Source organism: Corvus hawaiiensis, chromosome 26 (genome assembly GCF_020740725.1).
Source record: "Corvus hawaiiensis isolate bCorHaw1 chromosome 26, bCorHaw1.pri.cur, whole genome shotgun sequence".
Classification (NCBI taxonomy): Eukaryota; Metazoa; Chordata; class Aves; order Passeriformes; family Corvidae; genus Corvus; species Corvus hawaiiensis.
The window spans coordinates 21,396,534-21,414,328 of record NC_063238.1 but is presented as its reverse complement, the minus strand read 5'-3'; the positions used below and the strand labels follow the sequence as shown (position 1 = coordinate 21,414,328).

General features: G+C 42.9%; 1 protein-coding gene across 7 annotated transcripts; it reads left to right on the top strand.

Moving 5' to 3' along the window:
- The first annotated feature begins 4,632 nt into the window (after positions 1-4,632).
- TP53INP1 (tumor protein p53 inducible nuclear protein 1) lies at positions 4,633-16,497 on the top strand. Of its 7 annotated transcripts, none has more exons than XM_048286847.1 (5): positions 4,633-4,739; positions 7,830-8,113; positions 8,638-8,986; positions 10,683-10,716; positions 13,064-13,186. In XM_048286847.1, the coding sequence occupies exons 2-5, from the start codon at positions 8,002-8,004 to the stop codon at positions 13,079-13,081; spliced, it is 513 nt and encodes a 170-aa protein (XP_048142804.1). In that variant the 5' UTR covers positions 4,633-4,739; positions 7,830-8,001; the 3' UTR covers positions 13,082-13,186. The 7 variants fall into 7 exon arrangements, with proteins under 7 accessions (XP_048142804.1, XP_048142801.1, XP_048142805.1 ...); XM_048286844.1 differs by having other exon boundaries at positions 8,635-8,986; XM_048286848.1 differs by having other exon boundaries at positions 8,635-8,986; positions 13,035-13,186.
- The last annotated feature ends 1,298 nt before the right edge of the window (positions 16,498-17,795 follow it).

Below are 17,795 nucleotides of genomic sequence, written 5' to 3'. Positions count from 1 at the left end.
AATTTGGACAGAAAAGTTTGGGCTCTTTTGAACAGTAGCTAGTATCTTTTCCATAGGAAAAACAAACAAAGCAACCAAACCAACACAACAGTATTTTGTTGTGGTTAATCATAAACTTGAGATATTTTTTAAATTAGAAACCCTGGCTGTTTCTGCATAATGCATGCAGTAGGACAGACCAGGATCTATCTGACAGCTGTGATCTTGCAGTATCACACAGAATCTCTTCCCATACAGCACAAGACTTTCTGCCACAGCCAGATGGAAGCCATTGAGCAGAAGGTTTTAGACTTTGTCTTAATCAAGGTTAAGTTCAGAGCATCAGTTTTTAACTTACCATTAATCTGAAACTTCCATTTTGGTAGCTGCACTAGACTGACCTTAAAACGATGGCACACATCAGCAAAGGTGACTGGTGTGGAGGTTCCTGTACTGATATGCCAGGTTCTTTCTGTGTGGGAACGATGGACGTGTTTGTGCAAATCACTCAGAGTGATATCAAGCTGTTTGTTACACATTGTTTGGAAAGAATTCTTATTTATCTTTGTCTGGAGGATATATCTTGTCGAAAGTTTAGACAGAGATTATTATTTTAGTCTGTGCAAGCTCTGTTTGGTGTGGTTCTCCCTCCTGCTTCTCCGTGTTTCTAATACAGAGATAGATCTGCATTCTCACCTACCCTTGAAACAGGCACGACTGTGGAATAGGGCCTCTCCAAGAGGCACAGCACATGGCAGTGCTTTGTTGTAAGCTCAATGCTCTCATTGTAACTCACAGGTCTTGTGGTAGGAAGGTCACTCTGTACTCCATGGCTAGACACATATTGTGCCTGCTAAATACTGCTGTAGTATTTCATCGCAGTGGGAACCCAGACAATAGGTCATGCCTTGCATTAATGTGTAGGATCTTGAAAAATCAATACAATTCAAACAACAGGGGACTGCTGCCCAGTCGTTTACTATTCTCAGGACACACAGACAGCAATGGCTGTGCCATTAAGCTGCCACTGAGCACACAGAAAGTACAATGTGATCTCTGCTAACTCCTATCAATAAACCCAGAATCATGCATGGGCATGTGTTATAGGAAATATAAATGATTCCCTTGCTCCAGAGATCTCTTCAGAATACTTTCTGTAATACAAATATGAACGTCAAATTCCTCAAAGGAAAGCCAGTTTCTGAGTCAATTTTTGTGTCCAGCAAGCCCCAGACGTAAGTGACTGTATCTCTTTTGCTGAGGGCCTGATCTAACAGCTATTTGAATCAATAGAAAGGCTAATTGATTTGAAAGGCTTTGGATAAAGCATCTAGGGCCACAACCAGCACTACTGCAATCACCAGAAAATTTATCGTTGATCTCAATGAGTGCAGGATGAAATACCTGGGCTCTTGCTCAGCAGGTATTTGAGTCCACACACATAATTTATTTCATTGTAAACAATTCATATACCTAAGAACTTGTCAGATATGGAACAAAAGTGTGATGGCTGCCAGGCTGAGAAGAGGGTAGCTTTCAGAACCGCCTTTCTCCTGCCAACAACAATGATATTTGAAGGAATGAATAAGCAAGTTGTTTCCACCATTTTGTTACAATAGAGAATTAAGAAATAAGTGAAATAAAAAAGAAAGAATTTGAGAGCAACACTACAGAAAGAGGAGAGCTTCTTGTCTCGGCTTTTGAGACAAAACTTCAGGAGGAAACACTCCGGAATGAGTGATCCTCCCCTTTTCCTCCATCAATGAGACAAATGGGTCACAAGGAGTGACAGTGGGAAAAAGAAACCAAACTCTTTATTAACACATGAACAAAACAGGGTAGAACAGGATAAAAAAAACCCCTCAAAATACAACAAATTCCTGGAGAGGGAACAGACACACGGGCTCGGACCAGCTGGGGTCGCCCCCGCAGGCTCCCCGGACCAGCAAAGAGGGAAGGGAGGCAGGGAGGCAAGGGGAAGGAAAGGGAAAAAAGAATAAGAAAAAAAACCCCAACAGAACCCTTTCCCAGCTAGCTGGAACACAAAGGAACCCAAAAAGCAGCACAGTGCTCCCAGCACACTCCCTCCCGAGCCCTGCCGAGCCCCTGCAGCCGTTGGGCCGAACCGTTCAACCGCCCCCTCCGGTCCGTGGCTCCGGCCCCATCCCCCGGGTCCATCTTAGAGGCACAGCGTCCTGGGGCATTGAGGGGATGGTTAAGGAATAAAGCAGCTTCATAACATCACCCCAGGACACTTCTATTCCTTCAACTGCTTCTCAGGGGACTTTCAAAAATATAAACAGTGACTTTTTATCTTCATTAGAAGTCTGAGTCTCAAATACAACCCAAGCTTTCCTAGGGCTTGCCTACACTGGAAAAATACATTATGTTAATTGATTAACATGTAATGCTTAATATAACAGTCAGTATAAACAAAGACTAAGGCTTTGACATTTTTTGTTGTTGTTGACCCAAGGTAACCTGGCTGCCAAACATGACAGTTCTTGTCTACACTAAGTGGTTTGTATTACCTTAATTAATGTGTTCTAACACAATGTAATTTTGCAATACAGATTAGTCCTTTGGGGCATTTATTCTGTACATTTAATTTTCTGTCTCGCCTATCTTGAATTTGCAGATATATGCTGCTTCTCCCCTCCCCCTTCTATCCTGAAACCACTATCATTGAAAATTGAAGAGACTTTGTAGGCATTCTCATTTCCTGCTTCAACTTATAAACTGAAAGGTCAATCAAACATGCTATTTGTTTATGTGCCTTGATAGTGCTGATGTTATAAAAATAAAGTTGATCTTGTAATTCAGGAACTGCTTGTTCTGCATAGAAAAGGATCATCAAATACCAATTAAAATTGACATTTTTGCAAAAATATTGCAGATTGTACAACTAGCTGGTTTCTTGGTCAACTCACACAGCCTATTCCCAGCCACAGGAAGGCACTGCAGCATTTTTCCAAAATCTACTTTCTCCATTTAAGAAAATGAAGAAAACAACAACAACAACCAAAAAGAACAAACTAACAAACAAAAACAAAACCCCAAAAACAACCGAAAGAAAGAGAAAGCAAAAAAGTAGACAAAAAAGATATCATTAAACATTTAGGTTAAAAGATCAAGTTTATCTGGACTCTAGCAACTGACACACTCATGCTGCACACATAGTATTTTATTACAAAATGTTATTATTTTGTAAGAAACCAAGTTCCTCAGCACTACTAAAACTATGAAAAACCCTAAATTGGTAAAACATGTTGCACATAAAATGCTGTTTGGCTACAGCTCACTGATTCATTTCAGCATCTTCTGAAGGACACACATCCTTGCCCAGCCAGCACTTGGTGCAGTCTGAAGTGACTATTAACTCTCTGATATACTCAGTTCTATTAAGTGACTGAAGGTGTGCAGCACAGCCACACCAGCTCTCCTGTGCTGTAACTTCCCTGTCTGGAAATTCCTTTCTGAGAGATGAGCAGCTAAAAGGAAAAGTGCTGCATGTACATTCATTGCCTCTTCTTTTTTCCTAAAAGGATAGGGTAAGTGATCTAATGCATGAGCTTTCTAGGGCTTTACATCTATGACTTGGAAACTTTACAGCCCAGCTAAGGTGCTTCAGCCTAAAAAATGTTGAGGGATGTGATTCTTCTCCTATACTCTGCTCCCATAAGACCCCACTTGGAGTCCTGCATCTAGTCCTCAACACAGGAAGGACATGGACCTCAGTACAAGAGAGAGATGAAGTTCCTGGAGCAAGTCTAGCAGAGAGATACAAAGTTGGTCAAGGGACTGGAGCCCATCTCTCTTATGAAGAAAGGCTGAGAGAGTTGGGCCTGTTCAGCCTCGAGAGGAGATACCTGAGAGGGGACCTCATCAATGTCTATCAGTCTCTGAAGGGAGGGTGTCAAGAGGATGAGCCAGGCTCTTGTCAGTGGTGCCAACAATAGGACAAGAGGCAATGGGCAGAAACTGATGCACAGGAAGCTCCACCCGAACATGAGGAAGAACTTCTTTACCATGCAGGTGACCAAGCACTGGAACAGACTGCCCAGAGAGTCTGTGGAGTCTCTCTCACTGGAAATACTCAGGAATCATTTGGACAGAGCCTGTGCCATGTGCTCTGGGATGGCCCTGCTTGAGCAGGGAGGTTGGACCAGATGACCGATCCACTGTGCTCCCTTCCAACCTCACCTGTTCCGTGATTCTGTGACCTGTTGGAGCAAGTTCAGAGGAGTGACACCAAGATGATTGGAAGGATGGAGCACCTCTCCTGTGAAGAAAGACAGACAGTTGGGATTGTTTAGCCTTGAGAAGGCTCCAGGGAGACCATAAAGTTTTTCATGATGAGAGCAGTGAGGCACTGGAACAGGTTGCCCAGAGACGCTGTGGTTGCCCCATCCCTGGAAGGGCTCAAGGCCAGGTTGGATGGGGCTCTGAGCAGCCCGGTCTAGTGGAGGCGTCCCTGCCCACAGCACGGCTGTGGAACGCGGTGATCTCCGCTCCATCCCAACCCAACACCGCGGGGGCGGGGCGGGGGCGGGCCGAGGGGCGGGGCCCGGGGTCTCCGCCCCGCCCCCTGCGCTGCCCGCCCGCCCGTCACGTGCGTTAGCGACAGGCGGCGGCGGCGCCCATTGGCGGAGGCGCGGGGGGGCGTGGCCGGCGGCCGGTCCGTCAGCTGCGCCGGGCCCTCACAACAAAGGGCTCCGCGGAGTCGGCGCGGGTGCGGGGCTGGGGTGATCGTGGTCTGGGTGAGTTCGTTTTGTGGGGAACTGCGGGCACTAAGCGCGCTGCTGGTGTCCCGGGTGTGATGGTCTCCTGCGGTCTGAGCGGTGGAAAGCAGCAGCAGCAGCGGCGGAGCTCCCGTTTTTCTTTGCGCGCATCCCAGCTTCTCTCCGCTGGGAGGGCGCCGAGGCCGGGGGGATTTGGCGTTGTCCCGGCTGTCGAGCAGCCGGTGCTCTCGCCCGCCCCCCGCTCAGCGTCCGGAGCGCAGCCGGGAAGGTGCGCAGCTGCTGCGGGCTCTGCCGGGTCAGCCCCGGCGCCGCTGGAAGCGGCTGTGTGGAGCCTCCTGGTGGTGCTTACAGAGCTGCGGGCGCGGGGGGATCACCAGCTCGGCTCTCTTAGCACAGGACTGCACAGGGATTGGGAGGTGTCTTTTTTTGGTTGTGTTTTCTTTTTACTTAGCACATATCCCATCTCCTCTGCTAGGTTAGAAAAAATAAAAAGGAAAAAATACTTTTTTTAATGCAGCGGTACTGTATTGTTGACATTTATTGGATGTGTTATCTATAGCAGCCTCTTAATCATTACTGTAGCTGAGTCAGTTGTTCCCAGGCTTGTGTTTTCCTGACAGTTCCTAAGAACTCGAAAACCTCTCTCAGCCTCTGTCCTGTTTTCCTCCCCGGACGATGGCCCTTGATAACAGCCTAACTTCTCTTTTGCTTTCTGGCTTGCACAATAGCACACAATCATGGCCTTTTTAAAGGCACTTGGCCAAAAGGATGTCAAAGCATCAACCACTTTCTAAATGTGCCATGGTTTTAAGCCCAGCTGGAGATGAGACCAGGGCAAAATGATTCAGATGTCTTTTTGCATCCTCCTTGGGGTGGGGGAAGGGAAAAATGGGACAAACTGCTTTTGATCTACAGAAAGTCATTTGTGGGTCAAAAGCTGAGGTTTGTTTAGCTTACGTTCTCAGGAACAGTGATCTTTCTCTTATTTGTTAAGAGGTTAATTATTTTATGTTGCTGTGGTGCCTCGGGAGCCTTACTAGAGCTCTCATCTTGCTCCACTCTGTGCACAGAACAAAAAGACAGCCTCTGCCTGGAGGTACCTCCAGGCTCGGTCTAGGAAGGAGGCAATACACGTGTGGGAGTACAGGGAAAGCCAGTGCTGATCAGCAGCCACACAATGGCTCGCTAGTTAGCCTAAAGAAAAAACAAACTCATTTCTTCATAGGCCTGGTGCCAGGAGAGAGTTAGGGAAGGATGTGGAAGGCAACTGGAAAGATACAGGCTTCAAGCTTTCACTTAGAGTTCATTTCCTTATCTGTAGCAAGCTCTGCCTATGACTGAAGCACTCAAACCACCTCAAGAAGGTGCTTAGGAGCACTGTAGGCATTTGGCATTTCCTTAGGTAACCCATCCAGGGCTTAGTAACCTTAATGGTTAAAAGTGTTTCCTGCTAGTAACCACTGAAAGTTGAACTTTGCTGCAGTTTAAAGCCACTTCTGCTTGCTCTGGGTAAAAGAAGGCAATAAATGCTTGCCTCTTTCTTCACATAATTGACTACTGTTGTAATTTTTTCCTTCCCTCTGTTAAGTTTTTCCATTTTTTAAATTTTATTGATTTTCTTTAGATTTCTGATCATCTTTGTAGCTCTCTTTAGGAGAGCCCTGATGTTTCATTTTCAAGTGTAGTCCTTAAAAATAGACTTGTATCACTATTGCAGCTGAGCCTGTTGTTTCTAGTGTCGTGTTTTCCTGCAGTCAGTTGTTTCTCTTGAGGAATTAGAGTGCATAACTTCTTGAGTTTCACTATACTTTTTCATATTGCTCCTGAAGACTACTTTAAATTCTGCTGCTATCCTTTTGTGCTATCTGAATAGGGAGGAAGCTGCATAAATGTGTACAGAAGCAGTGCTGCATGGGGCAAGTGTTTGTCCTTAAATTGAACAAGTAGGTGATGGGGTCTGGTGTCCTGGGATAAGATGACACAGGAGGGCCAAACAACTCTTTAGTGTGGCCTGAGAGTTCTAGGGTGAAGCAGGGTATACTGGCCTTAAATAATATTCTTTATGGGTTGTATCTTTTAATATCTGGGTTTGTCTACTCTCATGTATCTTACTCCCTTTCTGAATGCAGGCACTCATACATGTCTTACATGGATATATTCTTTCCTATTTAATTATCAAACAGGTATTTCATCTGTAATAATTCTGTGATGATTCAAATATTGCTATAGGCAAAAGTAATTTGTAGTTAAGTTGGTGACTATTTTCCCCATAGTTTTTACTTTTTCAGCTGCTTTAATAGCTTCTATTTATTGGCTTATACATAAATATCAAAGGCTGTTAAGTGTGCTGATCTGAGGTGTTTAAACATTCAGCTTCTTGGTACTAATGGGGTTTTTTGTCTTAACTGCCAGATGCAGAGGTCAGGCTTATGGTGACCATCAGATTTAGGGGAGTGAATTGAGAAATAAGCCCTGGGTTTGGTTAAACATACCTGATACTTTTCCATGTTCCTCAGACTTAGGATACATGATTAGTTGGGTGGTTGTTGTGAAAATTAGCTCACTGGTAACTCTGTGGTGTACTTTGAACCTGAAGACAGGATGAGCCTTGCTACTGTGTTAACTTGTAGTCAGTGGCCCTGAAATGTGTGTGATGGAAGGGAGAAGAAACACTGCTTAGGGCTTCCGTGGGAGCCCTCACAGGGGATCCTCTGTGTCAGCAGATGAGATGAGTTGTCTGGAGCAGAAAACATGCCCTTACCCTTGGCATCTCTCTGACGTGGAGGAAGACAGGCAGGGAGCTGGAGGAGCGTAGATGCAAGAGTCCTGTACAAGAGTCTTCTCCTCCCTTAGGAGAAGCTGAACAGACCTTTTCTTGGGGAGGAGGATTGAGATAAAGGCAATCAGCTCTCAGGAGAGGCCTAGGACTGGGTTTTTTGTGTGTATCTAGCTGGGAGGGGATGGTGAATGCCAGTGAAGCTGCCTCTCCTCTTTAGGGAAAAATGTTCACTGGTACCTCAGACTGCACCAACAATGGGCTTTTAGTTTGTTCTCTAGGGCTGTTACTTGTGTCTTTGTCATTAAGATCCTTGTCACCATTTTTTGCAGGTTTCACATAAACTGTTTACAAGTCATGCTTCTGCATGTCCCATACCTAAGCTGATAAAGCATCTTTGCACTTTAATCTCAAGTCTATGCCACTCTGCTAGTACAGTGTGAGCTGTGCCTTGAACCTTGGATATAAAGACCTACCAGCCAAAGTCTTGTTCCTGCCTTAGTAATGTTCCAGAGGTTAAATAACATGCTCATGGGAGAGATTGATAGCTTGTCCAGCCAAGAGCCAGAGTTCAGTGAGAAAGAAGATGACGAGTGGATTCTGGTTGACTTTATAGGTAAGATACCTGTCAGACATAAGCTCTGCCTTTGTCTTGCTCTGGCTCTTGCTTGTCTTAGTCTATGTGAACAAACCAGTAGCTTGGGGAAACTTTATCTAAGCAAAACCAGTGTGGGATTAGAGTGTAGGGTGTCTTCCAAACAAATGTACTAATACATGTTGTGTAAATAGGTGAGAGAAGTGATGTCAGGTTTATAAGCCTGACACAGGCTTCAACAGAACCACTTGTACAAATAAAATATATTTGACTTATTTTGCAATTATATAGCTTTACTGATAACAGTTGTTTCACATTTCTAACATGGCTTGTCTGGGAACTCCCTTTTCCCCTCCCCTGCTTTTCAAAAGTAAAAACTTGTGTATGTGCTAACAGGGCTTTTTTTTTTTTTTACTTTGTTTTTTTGTTTACTATTATTTTTTTATATCCCATTTCTCGCTATGTGCAACCTTGTTGTTTTCGACCTCCTGCGATCACCAACATCCATTGGCTCCTCTCCACTGACAAATGGTCCCCTACAGCAGACACTTGCACTAATTGCTCCGTGGAGGAAGCAGACATTGTTGAAGCATCGGCCACGGACAGCTCACCCGTCTTCTCTTGTTTATCATCTCCCTTGGAACACTTGCCAGAGGCCAGCGAGTCTTGCTTCATCCAGTTTGAATCGTGTCCTATGGAGGAGAGCTGGTTTATTACCCCTCCCCCATGTTTTACTGCAGGTGGATTAACCACTATCAAAGTGGAGACCAGTCCGATGGAGAACCTCCTAATAGAGCATCCCAGCATGTCTGTGTATGCTGTCCATAATACCTGTCACAGCCTTAATGAGACTGGATGTGGGGATGAGGAGTTTCACAGCCCAGGTAGTCCCAGGTATGTTTGAATTCTCTTGTCAAGGACATCTGGTGCTGAAAATATCTGGTTTCTACTTGTTCAGCTTAGACACTTAATACTGAATTTTCCATCTTATTTCAGAGGAGGTGAATAAAGCATGAACACTACACAAGGTGTGTAGAGTGGGCGGGTGCCTGCCCGCTCAGAAAAATGTTATACAAGATGACCATGTCGGGAAACAGTTGGGTGTGCTGTTTTGGCACTACACTCCATAAATATTTTTATGGAACCTTATTACTCCCTTGGAGAGTATGTTCCAGTCATGTTGAAACTGGTGGCAGTTAACTGCACAGCCACTAATGTAGATATGAAAGCACTTTGCCCCCTCCATAGATGTGTGTGTTTTTCATAACTGCTAGTCAGTACTCTTTCAGTCACCTTGTGAGATGAAACATAGAACTTTAATTATCCTGACAGGGAAGTGGTTTGGGATCTAGGTGAGAGGATTCTTAGGGCTTTTTTTTTCATTCGTCAACCTAGTGATAGATAAGGACAGGATTAAGTTTTCCCACAAGTGGCTTGTGGAACAAAAGCAAACTGAAAGATTCCAGAAGACTTAGTCGCCTTAATGTAAAAATTGGTGCTGCAAACTTCTTACCTTACTAAAAGTAGAAGTTGTGCTTTTTGGTTTTGGGTCCTAAAAATCTATCCATGTGGGTTTATTGTAGAGGCACATTTGCCATGCACTGGCGTTCTTTGGTGTTTGTGTATACAGCTATACAAGTATAGTATACATGGATGTATGCAAATAGAGTATTTCTTGGCCATTATGACTCCACACTTGACTGTGCATTCACTGATTTTGAAATAATTGGGTGTTTTGTTAATTCCAGTTGATAACAAAGACTGACTTTTCATCCCATCTAGTTAAGTTTAGAAACAATAATACTAAGGAAAAAAATCACAGTATACTAAGCTTTGATACACAGGAAGAAATGAGTGTAGCAGTTGAGTTGCTGTAGGTAGATGCCTATTGACTTGTCTGATCATCTCCTTGCCATATTTAAGTTCTTACTTCAAAGAAACAGGTGGCTTTGAGATGACATGCTGCTGTATAATGTTGAATTGTATAGTGCTGATACTATTGATCTTGGAGTGGGATTTGTGTAATTATTTGGGGAGGACAGTTCATGATGTTAAGCATCAGGGGTCTAGCTTAAGTTAAATTGGGGGAAACTATGAGCAGCAGCACCTTTAAAGTGAGGGTCTGAAGGAATCTGCAGGAGTACTGTTGGCTGCAAGGCATGCCCTAGCAAAAGACAGTAAGCCACTTTATCTAAAATACCAACTTGCAGTGAATAGTAACACTCAAAGTTGGATACTGACTTTTCAGTCACTTTAACTAGGGATACTGATGTAAATTCTTCCAGAGAAGAATCCTGTCTTATATTATATACAGTACAGTTAAGCTGCTTTAATATGTGGAGAAGCTAAAGGTGTGCTCTTCAGCTGGTGTGTAGTTAAGTTTCTTCACGCTGGACTCCGTGCTGTTGCTTTGTCAGAGGATCTAGGCTCTTGTACAGGGTTCTTTGTGTGACAACTGGAATAAGACTTAAGTCTAAAGCTGAGGTAGACTGCAGAATTTGGGAACATTGATTACACTGATATTGCAGTAAGTTTCAAAAGCTGTTTTGAAGTCTCTAGTGGTTTAATGGTTGGCGATTTAATATTGTAGGGCCAAGAAAAGCTGCTTAAGGCACACTGGCACAGTAAGTACTGCTGTTTTGGGACAGTGCTTTTTGTTTGATCAGGCTGCTAGCAACACTGCTTCCTCTAGAGCCTTGTCTGCCAAAGCAATACTGGTTTTAGGACTAACCTTTGTGCCAAATGATTACTTGATCAAGCCTAACTACATCTGCTTTAACAAGCCAAAATGCTAAGTGCAAAAAAATTACTGAAATAGTTGGGTTGGGGGTCTGAAGCCTTTGATGTTTCTTGTGAGGTGTGGTTCTGTAGCACAGTGAGCAGGACACTTCTGCTTTCTAGCAAAATAGACACTGGAAGCGCAGCAGTGAATGTGTGTAGTGATGGTCTGGCTGAAGACACAACCCCTCTGAAATCCCATTTTGACAGTGTGATGGAGATTTATCAACCCTGTTCCTCTTGGTGCATGGAACTCACTAGTGCCAGCCTACCAAATGCGCCTAAGGTACCAAAATGCTACATTTTGGAAGAGTATGTGGCCTTTTAGTTAATTCAAACCACCTCTGCTATCCCAGTGTCACTTTATGATGACAAATAGAAGTGTGTTGGTTTGCAAACCATTGCTGGAAGGGTGTTTGATAAGAGGGGGGGAAAAGCTTAAGTATCTTCAGCCAGCAAGTTTAAACATGTTCTGTCCTTTTGTGGAGGAAATATCTTTTCTCATTTTAAATTCCTTTCAAAGCAAAAGGATGTTGTATAAACCTCCCTATTTGTCAGATTAGTCATATTTTTCCATAACAAAACCACAAGTTTGTATTAGCAGTTGCTGCCCTTTGCTAGCTAAGGGTATACTTAGGAAATACAGGTTGCAATGACTGTGGTGTGGCTTCCTGACTCCTTAATAGCTTTCCCCAGAAGGGCTTCACTTGAAGTTCCACTTCCAGCACTGTTGGATGTCCTAAGGGATCACTCCACATAGAAAATAGTAGTCCCATATTTGCAGGTACCCTCATGTAAATTAAACTGGTGTAATCTGCAAAGACTGTATTTACAAGGCACTGTGGATTGATTTGTGCTTGTTATTCACTTAATTTTTGCTTGATATTTCAAATGCTAGGTTTAGGACAATATCCAGTGAATAAACAGGGGAAGACCAGAATGTCACATATGACTGTTCTGCAGTCTGTAGTCTTCAGTCAGTCTGAAGCTACCCAGGGATCCAAAAGCAAGGCTAGGATATTTAAAATAAGAAAAAAGTAGAAGGTAGGGAGTATTCCCTTGATAACAAGGAGTATTTCCTTGTGGAGTGGGGGGAGGCAAGAGAGTTTACTTCATGTCAGGTACTTGCAGACTCCCAGAGTAAAGCTACAAAGGGCATACCATGGGCATGGCAGACCTGATTTATGTCTACAGAGACATCATAAAATAATTGCAAGTTAAGCTCTTCCAGAAGAGACTTTATCATAAAGTCATGCTAGTGCTGAAAAACAGACTTCCCAAGAGACCTCTTGCTCATGCCTGAGCAAGTTCCTGGTCTTGCAGACATCTTTCCTGGGCACCACTGACCAGTTGACAGCTGGTTGTTGGGCCCTGAGTGGGGAGACAGAAGGCAAGAAACTCTGCTGTCCCTGGTCTCACAACAGCTCTAGCACTCAGATTTGGGTTTTGCTTTGCTTTTAAAATGGCTAGAGTATTTTTAACTTTGCTTTGGAAGTTTCAGGAAATGCCAGTGATTGTTCTGTCAAGTGGGGAAGTCCTTTTTCAATATGTCAGTCGCTGCTTGCGTAGGCTGCTGGTTTGTTTTTCACTAGTGCATGATGAAGCAAGGGTTTGCCAAAAATGCTGACTCACCGCTCATGAAATTGAGGGGGCTGATTGAGGAGCAATCCTTCTAAGTTATTTCTCATGTGTGTCACAACTGGTCTACCTTTCCATTCCTCTGCATGCACGTTGTTTGGATTTACTTGTGTGGTGGCAATTGAAATGCACTTTTGTTAGGTGCATCTGTTTTGAGGCTGAACCTCCTGTGTTCAAGATGCCTTTAAACCAAACTTTGCCTAGTGAATAACTCTCAAGTCTTCTAAAGCTGGAGCAGTGTGACACACCTTGTCTTATATTTCTGATCTGTATTACATCCTGGGCTTAGGGAGCTGGTGTGGGGAAGAAAGAGCACAGTAGAGTAAGACACCAGAAGTTCAAAGGCTGTTGTGGGGCCTTCACACAAAAAGTGAATTAGCCGCACTACACATTACTTACCGGTGTGGGTAAGTGCCTTGACCTCACCTCAGCCCAAATCTCTGTCCAAAGGGTACCCTTTTGAAATGCTGGATATTGATGTCCATGTTCTACCCTTTATTTTGCTTGTCTTTCCAATGCACCTCAGTAGTGACTGATACCTTATTACACTTCTAGACTGGAGGCCCGAAATGAAACGGGACAGAGTGTTCACTGCTATGTCACGGCTCTTGCTACTAGTTCAACTTTTCTGGAAAAAAAAAAGAGCTTTCGTCCTACCCACTGGATAAAAGAACACAATGAAAGACACTACATCAACAGAAACAGTCTCCGTCGCCAAAACCTTACCAGGGATTGCCACTCTCGGCAAATCAAGCACAACGGACTGTTTGTTCACCAGCCTTGCCAGCGTCAGTTCAATTACTGATGGTTTTTGGTGGTTTTAATCTATGGTCTAATTGTTTCTTAGGTTGTTCTTGTTTTCATGTGTAGGTAGGTGTGGTCAATCTGAAGCTGATTGTCAATCCCTCAAATACACTCATAACTAGTGTTGTATTATTTTCAAAAGGCACATAAATCTCCAAACATCTTGCAGCAAGTTCTAAATGTTGATGTTAAATATCAATGTCTTGGAAGCCTATCAGTACGATAGTTTGTGTGCTGTTTTATAAACTATGATGTATAGATGGGTTCTTAGTTGGTATTTTAAAGAAACTTAACTGAGATGGAAATCATTTTCCATTAATCAAAATGGATTTAGAAAATTTGAGGTTAGCCATATGCTTTAATGACCAGTACTTGACAGCTTGTGTATCTGTCTGTATTCAGCATATATGATTACTTTCTAACAAGGAAATACTATAGCTGCCAGTGGATATTACATAGCTGTGCTGGGCTGTTTCAAGAAGGACATCTCATCTAAATTCCTAGAACTTACTTGTGTTAGTGGGGTCTGTGTAGGTGTGCTGGATGCTTGATGTGGATATTGAAAGAGGGTTAGATGTCCCACCAATATTGTTGCAGTACAAGAGGGCACTGGTGTTACAGGTGTAGTACCTCACAGTGGAGTGGGAAGAAAAGCGAACCTTTGGGTAATGTGCAGATGCACAACACAGAGAACTGAACTGGGTTTTACTTGGTAAAGTTTGAGTTTCTCTAACTCCTTTCTCTAACTATTTCTGTCTTTGAAACATGTATTTCCCCTACCCTATCTCATTTAATCTCTAGTCTAGTTAAAGAAAAAAGATGGTGGATTGACCTTCTTTTAATCCCATCAGTAGCTGACTGCTCTTCAAAGAAGTCAGGCTGGTGGACAGCTATTCCTGAGCTACAAATTGCTGTTAGATTGTCTCATATTTACAGATTGAGAGTAGCTCAAAAGTAGCTAGAAGGAAGCTTTTATTCGAAGTTCTCCTAATTTTCTCTCTTTCTCTCTAAGAAAATGAAGTCCGAGTTAATAGGGGCTGGAAATGAAGGGCGGTGTGAGGCAGGGAGAAGTGGGTGCTGAACTAAACACAGTGGTAACAGAGTGTATAAAAATTGATTCATCAGCCATGGTTGTTCTCCTAGCCCAGTGGAGGCAGAAAGACTGGATAGCAATTCCATGGGCCAACAGGAAAGAAAAGCCATTCAAAACTAGCAAGTAGTTTTCTTAAGAACACTGTGTGAGATGTTTTGGAAGTTGGCAGGCACTGCCAACTACAACTACAGGTAAAGTAACATTCACCTGTTAACAAAAACTGTGTGTTACACAGCAGCCAGCAGCATACTGAACCCTGATAGATTGATCTGGGAAGTGGATTAAATGGATATGAAGGTAAGGAAGCAGAAATCTGCACTGAAGAAAGGGGGGAAATAAATGTAAGTTTATCTTCCTTTCTGCCAGTGCTTAATGTGACTTGCTATTTTCCCTTGTGTTTAGTACCTAGGGCATTAAAGTGTTAACATTATGCTCAACTGTGTCTTCCAGTAGTCCTTATATAGAAGTTGGTATAAGGAGTCATGTGAGCAGCCTTTGAAATAAGGCAAGGTCAATAATGAATTTTTCCAGGCCTATGAAGTATTTAAATTCAGCCAAATGCTTAAATTTCACTGAAGCAAAACCCCAACAATTCACATTGACCTTGATGTAGTGGTACTGTTGCATGTTCTGCAGCTGGAATTGTTGTGGAACCTACTTAGCATACAGGGAACAGCATTTATAACCTCTGTTTCAATGCAGATGTGCTGCTTCACTGGAATTAGTTAGGATTGTCACAAAGGGATGTTGAAAATAATTAAATGTACAAAAGCAAGAGGTGCTTTCCTGGATACGCTAGTTTTTTGGTTAGTTGTTTTTTATTTTTTTTTTTTGACACATTGAATTCACATGGACACTCAAAGAAAACAAAATTGGTAACATCATGCATTTCCCAAAGAGGTATTTTGTTACTGCTCTTTTCAGTAGTATGTGCCCATGTCCGTACAACAATTTTCGTGTGGTCCAAACACTTTGGTTTATCTGCAAATAAGTACTCTTACTTGCCTCAGATTATCTACCTTTATCACTCCAACTTTGTCTAGCTTAAACTTTATTATCCTTGCTGCCATCTTTCTAGCTCAGGAAAATTCTTTACTTTCCTGTATTACTTTTCTTTATATAAAAGTAACTACTTTCCTTCAGCTTTAATTTTCTTAAAGTGAAATGAAGGAAGATGGAGTCTCCACCTCCCTATGTTGGAAGGAGTAAGTAATCCCTTAACTCTGAATGGGGAGATGGAGTTGAGAGTATAAGGCTCCCAGGCATTAAAATGAGAGCCTTGGTCTGTTCTTCTCAATAGGCAAGTAAATGCAACTTTAGACTGCTCCTAGAATTGGGAGATACTGATCTTTTTATACTGCATTACTAGATGACTTTCTGGTGATGAAAACCTATATCTTTCAGGATATAAACTATTTGCACAAAGCTGTGCTTCTCAATTTGTAATATTGGAAACCATATTATTGTGTGAGATAGTACTGCATCAATGGCTTTTTATTAATTTGTTTTACGTATTTATGTTGATCTAGCCCTGGTTTGTGCCTGGAGCTATTGGGCAATTAGATTTGTTTTGGTTTTCTGTTTTAATAGTGAGCTGTGTGGCTTTTTATATGGTTTTTTGAATTGTATTAAAGTGTGTGTTTTTTCTTGTAAAAGTGGAGGCCTTGCACTGTCTCATACTGATTGATATTCATGAATCTTGCTGAAATTGTATTTTCATATGTATTGGTCAATGGACAGATTTGCATTTTAAACTGTGCCTTCTACACAGCAAACTTGAAGATTCAAAAGGGACATTTCAGTTGGGATTAATACTGTACATCAGTCTATGCATATATGGCAGCTTCTCTCCAGAGCCACTTCTCTATTTGTAGCAGTCCTTTTGATATGGAAGAATGTGTGGCTCTTATTTTTAATAGTTTAACACAAGCTGAAAACAGACAAAATACAGCACTTTGCCAAAAAAAAAGTAGCGTCACTTAACCAGTGTGTATTTACTAAAGTGATCTTCTGTATTTTGTTTTCATAGTGCATTCTGCGCACTGGGGGAAACATGATCTTAACTCTCAATAAAAAAATGGCCTATTAAAAATTGTCAGTCTGTTCTTTAATGCTACAGGTTAGTGAAAATCCAAATGCTGAGCACCCTGTTCAGGTAGCAGGTACTGAGTGTCCCAATGCTTGCTTTAGTGCAGCAGTTCCTCTGGGAATCGGTTTGTATTGCTGATCAGGTGCTAATGTGCATCCGAGCAGTGTTGCACATCCCTGCTGACTGCTGCCTTTCCTGATCAACATGCAGGAGCTCCATAGGCGAGCAGGACAGAGATAAAAAACACATGAAAGGTGCATGGGGTAGGGAATTTTTTCCGTATCTTGGCTGAACCTCTCTTGTTTCAACTCATGCCCCACAGCCTATAATTTCCCTGCCATGTACCACCATGAAAAACATCTGTATGGAAGACTGCTGGTACAGGTATCCTGTGAGGGGGGCAGAGATCCTGTGCAGATGCCTAGGAATGGGGTTAGGGAAGGAAAGGCAAAGCCGCCTGTAGCTGAATTTGGCGAGGGTTGTGGAGAACAATAGGCCTTCCACAGATACACCAGCTGCAAAAAGAAGATTAGAGGAAGTGTGAGCCTGCTGCTAAGCAGGACCAGAATCCATGTGACAAAGGACATGGAGAAGGCTGAGGTACTCCATGTCTTTTTTGCCTTGGTGTCTACTGGGAAGACCAGCCTTTGGGGTTCCAGGCCCCTGACACCAGTGGGAAAAGCTAAGGCAATGAAGATTAACCCTTGGATGAGAAGTCTCAAGGTAAGAAATGCTTAAAGAAATGGACTATACACAGTTTTATGGGATGCACCCATGACTGGTGAAGGAGCTGACTGATGTGTTTGTGATGCTGTTCTTAATTATCTGAAAGAGCTTGGCAATGGACAGGATTCCTGAAGGCTGGAGTAAAGCAAGTGTCCTTCCTATCCTTCCTTTAGACAAGAAGATACAGGGGAACAAGACTGTTCCCTTGATGTCTGGGAAGATAATGGAGCAAATAGTCCTGGAAACTATTTCCAAAATGAACAAGAAGGTGATTAGTAGTAGCCAGAATGGATTTATGGAAAGTAAAGCATGTCTGACAACCTGATAGCCTTCTGCTACAGATGACTGGCTCAGTGGATGAGGGGAGAGTGGATGTTGTTTATCTTGCCTTTATCAAGGCTTTTGACACTGTCCTCCATAGCATCTCCCCAAAGCAATGAATTATGGACTGTGTGATGCAGATGGTGAGCAGGTGTGTTGAGAGCTGGCTGGACCCTGTGTTCAAAGAGCTGTGATCAGTGACATGAAGCCAAGCTGAAAGCTTGTTTTACTGGTGCATCCAATCAGTGCAGGAT

Bases quoted from the DNA above. Each gene is read 5' to 3' on its own strand.
- TP53INP1 (XM_048286842.1), top strand. From the start codon at position 8,002: ATGTTCCAGAGGTTAAATAACATGCTCATGGGAGAGATTGATAGCTTG. The intron at 8,114-8,634 runs GTAAGATACCTG...GGTCCCCTACAG, and splicing joins GATTCTGGTTGACTTTATAG to CAGACACTTGCACTAATTGC. The intron at 8,987-13,063 runs GTATGTTTGAAT...TTACACTTCTAG, and splicing joins CACAGCCCAGGTAGTCCCAG to ACTGGAGGCCCGAAATGAAA.